General features: G+C 41.1%; 1 protein-coding gene across 3 annotated transcripts in view; it reads left to right on the top strand.

The window, feature by feature from the left end:
- Positions 1 to 13,385, top strand: part of PLEKHM3 (pleckstrin homology domain containing M3) — a 193,986-nt gene that overhangs the window by 159,742 nt on the left and 20,859 nt on the right. For all 3 annotated transcript variants that reach the window (XR_010746655.1, XR_010746656.1, XM_066346406.1), the window contains one exon: positions 695 to 852. Coding sequence is in view for 1 of the 3 variants with exons in the window: in XM_066346406.1 (XP_066202503.1) it covers positions 695 to 852 (158 nt within the window). In the remaining 2 variants the exon portion in view is untranslated. The remainder of the gene's footprint in view (positions 1 to 694; positions 853 to 13,385) is intronic.

The following is a 13,385-nucleotide window of genomic DNA, read 5'->3' as shown; positions in this document are numbered from 1 at the left end:
TGGTAGGGTTCAGGCCTAGTTCTACCAGATCTAATGATTTTTCAAAAGAAGCCACAAAATCTGCAATTTTGTGTGTGAAATCTCCGAGTTATTAAACTGGCTTATTTTTAAAAAACACTCCGATTTTTTTTAACTCTTTAGGCTGAATATGCCCGTCATACTGCCAAATTTATAACCTCTTTCTATTAATATACTTGTCAATAGCAAAAGAAACCATTGTGTCCACATGTGTTAGGTGTTCTTGGGGGAGATACTGAGAAACAACAAGCCTGTGAACTCATCAGAGAAAGGGTATTATTGAATTTACAACACAAAGTTCCACATTCGCATCTACCCTGTCTGTTTTCAGTCTATTTTGGGAGCTCCACCACATTCCTCTTACCCCACACCATAACTGTGAAGTTGGTCTATGAAAGTAGGGCTCCCGATTTGTTGGTCTTCAATCCCCTACACCACACTACAAAGAAAGAAGAATACAAAAGAAGTTTCAACATCTTCATTTTCCAACCTCCAGTGGTTTAAACCAAAGGGTTCTTTTGGAGCGAAAACACTGTGTCCTTTCTTTCTCAGAGTTGCTGAGAAATTATAATTAGAGGTTTTCCTGTTGTGTAAAGGAAAGGAATTCCAGTTCTCCTCATCTGCAGGGTTTCTGTTCTCGATGACTTGCTTCCCTGTCCTGTTTCTCTTTCTGCAGGTCATAGAGGGAAAGCTGGCCCCATTCCTGGGCAAGGTCATTAAATTCGCCACCTCACACGTGTACAGCTGCAGTCTGTGCAGCCAGAAGGGCTTCATCTGTGAGATCTGCAACAATGGAGAGATCCTTTACCCTTTTGAGGATATTTCAACAAGCAGGTACAGACTCTCCTGTCTTATCAACGTATGCCTGACTGTGTCACATGCAGTTTTATTGGGCGGATCAGGCCAACTTTTAGTCACGTACTCTATCTGTCTCTTACCCTGTGTCAGATTTCCCTGATTCTTGGAGAACATTTTTTTTTTTTTTACCCTTTGGTTTTTCTATATTTTTTCCCAAATCACCTCACCACCTTTGTCCAGTATGAGATAACAGACTTGCCAGGAATCATCGCCTCGCTCTGCCGTAGTAGGTAGCGGGAGTGTTCAGCTTCATTTTTAGAGTGAAGACTGGGGAGGAAGAATCCTCACGGCCGGTTCAGGGACAGGTGAGAGGCGATGGGATGCCACAGGCCCAGAGGAAGGCCCAAACCGGACGAGGACCCGGAGGAAACCTGGAGGGCACTAGCGAGCAGCCGTCTGGCTCAACACGTGCTTTTGTCCACAGATGCACTGCAGTACAGCAATGCGAGTTTTAGGACCGAAGGAGAGAAATGTGGGAGTTTATGTGGGATTATTTTTCTAACCAAAGTAATATTTGGGCATCATCACATCCATTGATTGATGGATGATGCCCCCCCCCATCCCACTAACGGGCTTTTTTTGAATTATAAAATGATATGTATCACTTTTCCTTTTATCTGAAAAGCGTAATAGAAATATACACTGTTTGTGTGTGTGTGTGCACTGGCTTCTTGGGCATGAGTGTCATGGTCCGTTTCCCACCCCGCCAGGCTCACTTACACTGTGGTTCAGAACAGACGGTGAGGCTGAGGCCAGGGGGAACTGAAGCGTGTAGGGTCGAGTTAAGATATTAAGAACTGACTCAGCCCTTCTGGCTTCTTCTTCAACCCAAGGACTCTTTGTAAACACCCAGGAACTTTGGTTGTTTCCACACATAGAAAAACAGACACATAAACACACAGACAAAAACACACGCTCCAGCCTCCAGTTTCCTGAGTAGACAGGTACTTAACTCATAGCCTAGAGATTATATACTACTTAAAAATGTACACCACACAAAAACTTATACACAAATGTTCATTACGGTGGTATTCATAATAGCCAAAAAGTGGAAAGGAAACCACTTAAATGCCCATCAACTGACGAAGGGATAAACAAAATGTGGTATGTCCACGTACTGGACTATTATTCAGCCCGAAAGGGAATGAAGTGCTGATCTACACCGCCATGCGGGTGAACCTTGAAAACGTGATGCTAAGTGGAAGGAGCCAGGCACGGAGGCCACATAGTTTACATTCTGATTACATGAAATGTCCCAAATAAGCGAATCCATACACACAAAGTAGTGATTGCTGGAGCTTGGGGAAGGGGAATGGGGACCAGTGGATGTGGATATTTTTGAGAGGTGATGAAAATGTTTTGCAGTCAGATTATGGCGATAGTTACAGCGTCTTGGGAATACACTGAAAATCAGTGAACTGTTTTAAAAGAGTGAATTTCATGTTATGTGAATTATATTGCAATAAAAAATGTTTAATAAAAAATAAAAACTAACTTTAAAAATACTTTAAACTGAATAAACCATTGCTGAGCCACAAAACAAGTCTCCATAGATTTTAAAAAATTGAAACCATACCTAGTATGTTCTCTGACACATAGAATTAAGATCACTAGTTTAAAAAAAAAATCCGAGGAACACCAAAATATTTGGAAATTAAACAGTCACTCTAAAAACTCATATGTCAAAGAAGATATCAATCACAAGAGAAATTTAAAAATATTTTGAAATGAATAAAAATGAAATATGAAATTTCAAATCATATAGAGTGAAGCTAAAGTAATGTTTAGGATAAAAGTTATAACTATAAACACTATGTCAGAAAAGAACAAAGAAGGTTGCAAATTAATAACCTAAAATTCCACCTTAAGAAACTAGATAATAACAAGTAAACTGAAACCAAAGCAAGCAGAAGGAAGGAAAGAGTAAAGATTAGAGCAGGTATCAGTGAAATAGAAAACAGTAAAACAGTAGATCAGTGAAACCACAAGGTGGCTCTTTGAGAAGATCACAAAATTAACTACCCCTTAGGTGGACTGACCTAAGACAAGAAATTAAGAGAGAAAACACAAATTGCCAAAATCAGAAATGAAAAAGGGCACAGCAATCAAAAGATTTATAAGGAGATATTATATAAACAACTTCATACCAATAAGATACACACCTTAGATGAGGTGGATACATTTCTAAAAAGACAATTTACCAAAGTGATTCAAGAAGAAGTAGAAAAAGGAATAGACCCATAATAAGTCAAGAAATTGAAGTAGTAACTTTTAAATCTTCCCATAAAGAAGGCAAATGGTTTTACCAGTGGATTTTGTTGAAGATTTAAAGAAAGAATACCAATCCTTCACGCAAGAATAAAAAGGGGCATTACATAATGAAAAGGGGGTTCAAAGAAATGTAACAATAGTTAACATGTATGAACAGAGAATCAAAACTCCCGAAGCCAAACCTGATAGAACTACAAAGAGACATATATGAATCATATATATGTCCCCACTATATAGTTGGAAACTTCAACACACCTCTATCAGTACCTGGTGGAACCAGCAGGCAGAAAATCAGTAAGCAGATAACTAAACTGCAAAACATTATCGGTCAACCTGAGCCAGTTGACATCTTTGTCAGTTCACGTGGTTCATCCAACAGCAGTGGAATTCATTCTTCTCACGTTTAATGTGGACCATAAAACACATCTGAACCATCTTAAAAGCATAGAAATCATGCAAAGTATGCTTTCAGACCACAATGAAATTAAACTAGTGATAATAGAAAGATACCTGGGAAACCCCAAAGTATCTGTGGAGTAAACAATGTACTTCTAAATAACACAAATTGATAACATGTCTGCACAGAAACCTGCACGTGGATATTTAGAGCAGCTTTAACATAACCACCCCAAACTGGAGACCACGATGCCCTCCAATAGGTGGATGGATAAATACAGTGTGGTGCAGCTGACCCTTCCACAACATAGGGACTAAGGTCTCTGACCTTCTGTCAAAGTCCATCGATCTGTGCACCACAGCACAGAATGAACATTAAACTGTGGGCTTTAGTTAATGATAACGTATCAATATTGGTTTATTAGTTGTAAGAAATATACGGCACCACGGGAAGATGTCAGTAACAGGGAACACTGGGGAGTGGGGAGGAAGGAGGAATATGGGAACTCTGTACTATCTGCTCAATTTTTCTTTAAACCCCAAACTGCCCCTGAAAGGAATTTATCCGACTAACAGTTGACTCAAAGTTCAAAGCCGAACAGTTTTAATAAACTTTATTAAAACAATTTACGGTTTACAGAAGAATCACAAGGACAGTACAGAGTTCCCATGTACCCTGGCCCCAGTCTCCTCTGATAACATCTCACGTTAGTGCGGGACATTCATTGCAACAATATTGATAGGTTATTATCAGCTCAAGTCCAGAGTTTTTTCAGATTTCCTTGGTTTTTACCTAATGTCTTTTTTCTGTTCCAGGATCCCACAGCACAGTTAGATGTCATGTCTTCCTTGGCTTTAGGCTAAAGTTTCTCAGATTTGTTTTTATGACCTTGACAGTTTTGAGGAGTACTGGTCCTGTATTTTGTAGACTCCCTCTATTGGGATATCCATGATACTTTTCTTATGGTTAGACTGGGTTTTACAGATTTGGGGAGGAAGACCACTTCCCGTTCTTTCTCCCACTCCCACCCCCGTCCTATACTGTTCTCTTTGGAGGAGGTCACTATGAGCAGCCCGCACTTAGGGAGCGGGGGTTACATTCCACCCTGCTTGGAAGCAGAGTGTGTACAAAATTATTTAGAATTCTTTTTTTTTTTTTTTTTTTTGGCTATTTAAAAAAAATTTTAATTAATGTATTGGGGTGACTTTGGTTATTAAAATAGTATAGGTTCCAAGTGTGTAAGCTGTGTAAGTCAATCCTACATCATCCGTGTATTGCATTGTGTGTTTACCACCCAACATCAAATCTCTTTCCATCGCTATATATTTGACCCCCTTTACCCGGTAATTCTTCTGCATGACGGATTTGTCTTTTCTTCCTCATTTATTTATTTTTTTCAATTATGTATTTCTGTCAGTGTGGACTGATGCATATTTAGTTTATCCTTTGGGTTATAATCCAATACGACTTCACTTTGTTGCTCAAGCCGTTCCAGTTTTGGCCATTTCGCCACTCTCACTGGCACCTGTGTCCCTTTGGCATACCCAGTCTGGGTGGGGGTTTTATTTTGAACGTTTTCTTACATTCTGGCACTACCAAATGTTCCAAGCTATATTTTTTCCTGCTCTAATCCTAGAAGTAGCCATTTCTTCAAAGAGCCCCAGGTTGTTTTGTTTTTTTATTGGAGGGTATTAGAAACCAAAATGGGGCACAGGGTTGCACACACATTTGTAAAGTCCCCCAGTCCCAAGACTCCTCCCTTGACTGGAGTAGAGGTGCTCCCCTGACTGCACATCAGAATCTCCTGTGAGACCACCTGTCGGGTTTTTAACCCTGAAAATCTGTCCCTTCAGAGGCTCCCCAGGTGATCCTGCATCACAGCAGAGGGAAGACACTCCTCCCAGACAGCTGTGGTCATGGTCAGGGTTGCTGGTTTCTCACAACCAAAATGACATTAGCATGTCTGTGGGCTCAGAAGGGTATTACCCGGCAGGAAAGAATTCATAGCTACTCAGGATCTTCTGTTGCTCTGCTGGTCAGATATAGTTCTCTAAGCTTGTACAATGACCTGAGTCCAAAGGGGCCCTGACCAGCCGTTCTGGACTTCCCTGATGGTAATGCATTTCAGGGACCTGTTGAGCTATCTCTTGATGTTCAGTTTCCGGTTAAACATTGAGCATGGTTTATCCAAGTCTGTAGGAAAAGACAAAAAGAAACACTAATAAAAGGTTTAATAACATAAACTTTCATCAGAAATGGAGTTGCAGGTATAAAACATGTCTATAAAGATGTGCTGAGTAAATAAATGTAGTAAATAAAAATAAATTTGAATGGGTAAATTTTTTTTTTTTTTTTTTTCATTTTTCTGAAGCTGGAAACAGGGAGAGACAGTCAGACAGACTCCCGCATGCGCCGGACCGGGATCCACCCGGCACACCCACCAGGGGCGATGCTCTGCCCACCAGGGGGCGATGCTCTGCCCATCCTGGGCGTCGCCATATTGCGACCAGAGCTACTCTAGCGCCTGAGGCAGAGGCCACAGAGCCATCCCCAGCGCCCGGGCCATCTTTGCTCCAATGGAGCCTTGGCTGCGGGAGGGGAAGAGAGAGACAGAGAGGAAAGCGCGGCGGAGGGGTGGAGAAGCAAATGTGCGCTTCTCCTGTGTGCCCTGGCCGGGAATCGAACCCGGGTCCTCCGCATGCTAGGCCGACGCTCTACCGCTGAGCCAACCGGCCAGGGCTGAATGGGTAAATTTTTAAATCTGTATGTAACTGAAATCTTTATGAAGTCATGTGCTATCTGGGATTTTTTCTTTTTTTTATTGATTTTAATTTGTTGTGTTTACATAGATTCTAGGGTCACCCCGAATGCATCTCCCTTGCCCCCCTCTCCACAGCACCCTCCCCCCTTCGCTTCAGGTTTCTCCCATCCTATCATCCCCTTTCCCTCTGTCCTCTTTTCCTCTGGTCCCTTTGATCCCTCCTCTGTCTCAATTCCGTTTCTCAGTTCACATTGTTCATTGGATTCCTCATATGAGTGAGGTCATATGGTATTTTTCTTTCTCTGCCTGGCTTATTTCACTTAACAAAATACTTTCCAGGTCCATCCATGTTGTCACAAAAGGTAAGATTTCCTTCTTTTTCATGGCCCCATAGTATTCTATTGCATGTATGTACCACTGCTTTTTAATCCACTCGTCCACTGACGGACACTTGGGCTGTTTCCAGATCTTCACTATTGTGAACAATGCTGCCATAAACATGGGGATGCATTTCTTCTTTTGAATCAGTGATATGGTGTTCTTGGGATATATTCCTAAAAGTGGGATGGCTGGGTCAAAAGGCAGTTCAATTTTTAATTTTTTGAGGAATCTCCATACTGTTTTCCACAGTGGCTGCCCCAGTCTGCATTCCCACCAGCAGTGCAGGAGGGTTCCCTTTTCTCCACATTCTAACCAGCACTTATTATGTGTTGTTTTGTTAATGACAACAATGTTTTGTAATGTTAATAAGCGCCATTCTGACTGCTGTGAGGTAGTATCTCATTGTGGTTTTAGTTTGCATTTCTCTAATGATTAGTGATGTTGAACATTTTTTCACCTGCCTATTGGCCATCTGTATGTCCTCTTTGGAGAAGTCCCTATCCATTTTTTTTTTGCCCATTTTTTGATTGGATTGTTTATCTTCCTAGTGTTGAGTTTTACAAGTTCTTTGTAAATTTTGGTTATTAACCCCTTATCAGATGTAATGTCGAATATGTTCTCCCATTGTGTGGTTTGTCTTTTTATTCTGTTCATATTGTCTTTAGCTGTGCAAAAGCTTTTTAGTTTTATATAGTCCCATTTGTTTATCCTGTCTTTTATTTCACTTGCCCATGGAGATAAGTCTGCAAATATATTGCTGTGAGAGATATCAGAAAGTTTACTGCCTATGTTTTCTTCTAAGATGCTTATGGTTTCACGACTTATATTTAAGTCTTTTATGCATTTGAGTTTATTTTTGTGACTGGTGTAAGTTGGTGGTCTAGTTTCATTTTTTGCAGGTAGCTGTCCAATTTTCCAAACACCATTTGTTAGAGAGGCTGTCTTTACTCCATTGTATGCTCTTACCTCCTTTGTCAAATATCAATTGTCCATAAAGCTGTGGGTTTATTTCCACAGCTTAAATCCAGCTTCTCTGGGATTTGCTTCTTAATAATAATCTGATAGTGGGAGATAAGGGACACCTGTAGATGAAAGATTGATCATTGTTGAAGCTTGGTGGTAGGTACATAAGATTTTATTATACTATTCTTTCTACTTCTGAGTGTTTGAAATTTTCCATAACACATGCTTAAAAATCTATATGTGAACATCTTGTATTGAATGAAGTATTTAGTGAATTTGTTACCACATATCCTTGACCAAATTGCTAAATTCAGCACCCTGTGTCCTCAGAAATATACTTAATATCCTTAGAGATCCAAATATCATATTGAAAAGCATAATTCAGTTTTAAAAAATTCCACAAGCATTAGAACTATTCAATTCTTCCAATGAATGGTTTATTGAGTGTACTGTGTTTGTGCATTGGGCTATGAACAGGACATGCTCCTTGCTCACAAATAGGTGACAGTCTGGGAAGTAAGATGCTTACCGAGCCATCAGGAGGTTGTACCAAGTGTGGGAGAAGCCACAGTAAAGGGTGTGAGCCTGAAGCTCCGACAAGGGGCGTCATCTGTGGGAAGGATATGACTGTAGATGAAAAAGAAGCTCCACAGTTTCTAAAAATATTAGAGAGCTCCATATTGGCCTCTAAAGCACTGATTTAGATAATTCAGTATTAGAATATATTTGGTTTTTACATGTTTATTTGATTGAAACCATATATCAAACATTGGTCAACTCTTCAAACTTTTCTTTCCTTATTAAATTGATTATTACACAGGAGGATACTTCATGAGTGTGTAATTTAAAATAGAGCCTTAGTATTAATCTTTAGAACACTATCTCTGGCAAACAAAGAGAATGTTCTGGGATTATAGGAGAATGGCACTAATATTTACTAGTACTAATCCTAGCAGGTTACGTATCTCATCATTTAATTCGAACACCAGTGGTTTGAGGGAGTCGTTACCTTCATTTTAATAACAAGGAAATGCAGGTTCTGAGGAGGCAGCTACCTTGGACCAAGAGATAAGGCCAAAAAACTTGAACCCAAATAAACCTAATTCCAAAATCCAGGCTTTTTTTTCCCCATTATTCATCACTGTTTCTTCTGTGCCTGTAGTCTTCAAACCGTTTGTGCAGCATACCTCCTAAGGATGTTGGGGGACAAATTGTGTACCTCTATCATTAAAGAAGCCTCCCCCAAAACCGTAATTTTGAATTTTTCTTTTATTTGCCACCATGGAAGTTTTTACACTTAGAGCCGTGAGCCGGAGTTGGATGAGGATGGGGGGACTGCTGGAAGGAGAGGGGAAGGAGGTCCCAGAGGAGCCCCCACCTGTGTGCACCCCTGCACAGCGGGGATGGGGCAGTGCAGCTGCGGCAGCTGCTTACTCAGAGCTGCTAGCAGTGGTGGGGTTCAGCTGGTTCGCACTGGCTCAGCAGAATCGATACCTAATTTTTTGATGAGTTCAGTGAACTGGTTGTTAAAATGGCACTTGTAATGAAGATTCTCTTTAAGGTGGGTGCCTGGGCAGCCGCCCAATGTGGAAATCATAAACTTACATTCCTTACTCTTTTAACACTCATTCACATAAAAGCGTATTCCAAGCGCTCGTAGTAATGTTTATTCTGTCCAGAGGTGAAAAAAAACTGACAGTACTATGCTTGTAATATTTATTTATTCATTTCATAAAACTCATCATACCTTTCATGAAATACTACATTTTAATTCTCTCATGTTTGTTACTTCAGTAAACAAACATATAACATAAAGAGGAAAAGTGCCAAACAACCAGGGGGTGACAAGCTGTCATTTGTTTCAGCTTTGTGTTGTGCTGAATTCCCCCAAGATCTTGTGAGTGCGTTAGTGTTCCCTGAAGGGTGAAACCAATAGGAAGGTGGGACACAATGAACCGGTAGAAATCTAGATTTCAGGGGGTTTATGGCCCATTTCAGAAGCTATGGAAGTATTAAATGCATAAAATAATAAATTACCTTTTGGTCTATTGTTCTTTGATACTTAAAATGGTCATTAAGGGCAGAGAACTGGTTGTTAAATTATTTGAATCCTATTACTGCCTACTAGGTAAACCCCATGTCGCCCTGTACACCCTCTTGCCCATTCAAAAGATAATGTGGAGGCTTTTACCTTGAGGTATTCGTTCTTTTCAAACATAAATTACATACCTCTCTCAAATTTAAATAGGGAAACACAAAAGCCAAATCACAATGTTTTACATATGATAGCAAGATTTGGAACCACAGGACTGCTTTGCTCAATACTCATAAGGCAGTGTTTACTCTCCTAGAGGACTAAAAGGAAAGCCCAGCTTTAGAAGAGGTAAGCATTCTGTTAACACAGTGAGAAAATTCCACATCTTAGAGAAATAGAAATGACAACACGTGGAGAATAAGAAATCAGGCCTCTAACTTTTCAGAATTCTGAATCAGAAGGTTAGACTAATAATTGCTCTAAGACTTAAGTGAAATCAATGAAAAGCAAAGAAGTGACATAGATCCACAAAATGACTCAGGACGTAGGTGTTTTTTTTTATTTGCGTCCCATCCCACTTTCCTTCTGACATCTCTGCAGATCACCAGTCTGCTCTTGTCGTCCAGGACATAATGCTGCTAAGGAGACCCTCCTGCGTCACACGTTTCTGTGAAGATGCCATTCTTGAATCTTGAAATGCTTCCACATCCCAAGTACATAAAGACTTCATCTCAAAAGTGCTCAGCACGCATTTTAACATGGGACTCACAAAATACACCCGCCACCCTGAGCCAGCACCATCCTTTCTGTCTGACCCATTGGCTTTGTTGATTTTTCTCATGTGACATACAGATCATCCCCTCAGGTTTTCCAATATGGAAAACACCGCACTTCCAGATTTTATGAGCCCATTGCCATTGTTGGCTGTATTTAGATATCGGTATACTTAACACTGAATTTGGTGCGTTTCATACAGTCAGCATCCCATAAATACTGTTTGGTTCAGCTCTTCCAAGTATATTAAGAGCATTCATTAGGAACACCGACAAACACCTGACCTGTGGTGGCACAGCGGATAAAGTGTATACCTGGAATGCTGAGGTCGCCGGTTCCAAAGCCCAGGCTTGCCTGGTCGAGGCACATACAAGAAACAATGAATTGATACTTCCTGCTCCCCAGCCCCCTATCTCTCTCTCTCTCTCTCTCTCTCTCTCTCTCTCTCTCTCTCTCTCCCTCTCTCTCTCTCTCTCTCTCTCTCTCTCTCAGTCCTTTCTGCTCTCTAAAACCAATAAATAAAACCCTTAAAAAAGAAAAACAACACTGACAAAGGTGATCAAAAGGTACAAACTTCCAGTTGTAAGATAAGTTCTGAGGATGTAACCTATAGCATGGTGATAAACATAAGAATACTGTACCTTGTATTCAAAATGGGGGAGGGGGCACAATGCCGTGTGTAGAGGGTGTTATATTGAGTGGGATACTTGAAACCATATCAACGCAATAAATTAAAAATAAAATTTTAAGTTAAAAAAATTGCTAAGAGAATTTTAAAAGTTCTCATCAGCCTGACCAGGTGGTGGCGCAGTGGATAGAGCATCGGACTGGGATGCAGAGGACCCAGGTTTGAGACCCCGAGGTCACCAGCTTGAGCACAGGCTCATCTGATTTGAGCAAAAGCTCACCAGCTTGGACCCAAAGTCGCTGGCTCAAGCAAGGGGTTACTCGCTCTGCTGAAGGCCCACGGTCAAGGCACATATGAGAAAGCAATCAGTGCAACTAAGGTGTCACAACGAAAAACTGATGATTGATGCTTTTCATTTCTCTTTGTTCCTGTCTGTCTGTCCCTATCTATCCCTCTGACTCTCTGTCTCTGTTTATAAAAAAAAAAAAAAGTTTTCAACATAAGAAAAAGTTGAAACTATGTGAGGTGATGGGTGTTAACTTATTGTGTTAATCATTTTGCAATATATACATATAGCAAATCATCACATTGTAAACAAACTAGTACTATGTTATATGTCAATTTTATCTCAATCCAACCAGGAAAGAATTGTTTACAAAGATAGAGAAGGATAGTAAAAGTTCGTAGTAACACCACAGCTTTACGTAGAAGGTGAAAGCAGCTGGTCCACCGTTTAAAGTATTTCTCTGGCCTGAGCATCAGCCTGCCCAGGTCAGCGACATTCACTTGTCCTAGGGGAGGCATCCACGGAGCTGTTCTTCCTGCGCTAGGGGCTGTCTGCAGCTCCTGGCTACTTCGGAAAGGGCTCTGTCTCTTTTTAAGCGCTGGATTTTACAGAAGCAGATTGAGCATTACTTAACAGTTTTTCTTTGTGTACAGTTTTTGGCCACTCCCTCCTGCCTCCAAGACAGAAGGAATGCCCACAGGACCTTGAATTTATCAACAGCAAACCTCTTACCAGTTGAGTGAACATACTCTGACACCACATCACATCTGCACACATTTCAAGAGCGTTTCCTACACTTCTTTAGTGAGAACAAACATCGGCCTCATGGAAAAGTCCATAGCAAGTCAGTTTCTAATGGGGCTTATCCTCTTTTTCATTTTTAAAATCTGATTTGTCAAATTAGCTTACAGAAAAAGAAGGCCTCCCAAAGAACTTAGTCAAGCCCATGGCTGTCATCCATCTGACCAACTCCAGAAATGTCCAACCTGTGCTAGAGAATGTGGGGACTCCTCCCAGCACACTGGACCTCTTGAATTTGTCTTTGTCATTCTGCATTTAATTGAAGCCCATACCCCCTGCCCTGAGGACGTAAACTTGTTAGGACATGGCTTTTGTCCTTTGCCTGGGCACCCTTTGCTCTTCTTCAAGCTTCATGTACACACGAAGCTCCCGATAACTAATCGTAGTCAAACCTTCTAAAGGCTTGTTTAAAAAGAGAAAAATAACTGCTTTATATAAAGTATAGAATTACTTCTTCCCATAGAAGATGCTGAGATGCACAGTTTTCTTCAGCACAACTTGAACAGTCCATTAAGAGCCGTGTTTTCTGTTGCCCTGGTTCCCTTTGATTGTGTTTTTGGAAGGTAAATGTGGAGATGGCTTTGCCTAAAGTTGTCCCTTATGTGTGTGCCTAGAAAATCATCAAACCCCAGCTTTGCCAGCAGCCTTACAGACGCTTGCCCTTTTTTCTGGGGAGCCAGTTAGAGTCTATGATTTTTTTTTTTTTTGAAAGAAAGTTTCATGTTTAGGCAGGCATTTTTTGGTCGGGGTGGGGGGATGAAACAAAAGTCCAGAGAAGGAGAAAGAAGCGTTGCCCAGAAGCTGGTCTTTCCTGTGGCTTCCTATTTGCTCAGCCTTCGTTTTCTGTGAGTCCTTGCACAAACAGACCGAAGACCTGGATTGTGCCTTCATCTGGACTAGAATACACATGCATTACATCCCCTTTCCTCACTCATCAGCCTGACACATTCCTCTGTTGGCAAACGGGTCCAGAACAAACATTGTCAGCGCATCTAATTAGCAGGTTTGTGGGCAGTGCTTGGCAGTCCTGTGACATCCTGTTCCACAATAGAGAACAACAGCCTTGGCTAGGTCGGGCTTAAGGGAGGGAACAGCTTTCCTTAAGCATATACACTTTTTTTTTTTGTATTTTTCTGAAGTTGGAAACGGGGAGGCAGTCAGACTCCCGCATGTGCCCAACTGGGATCCACCCGGCATGCCCACCAGGGGGTG

The sequence above is a fragment of the Saccopteryx leptura genome, chromosome 7 (assembly GCF_036850995.1).
Source record: "Saccopteryx leptura isolate mSacLep1 chromosome 7, mSacLep1_pri_phased_curated, whole genome shotgun sequence".
NCBI lineage: Eukaryota > Metazoa > Chordata > Mammalia > Chiroptera > Emballonuridae > Saccopteryx > Saccopteryx leptura.
This window is presented reverse-complemented; position numbering and strand designations above follow the sequence as displayed.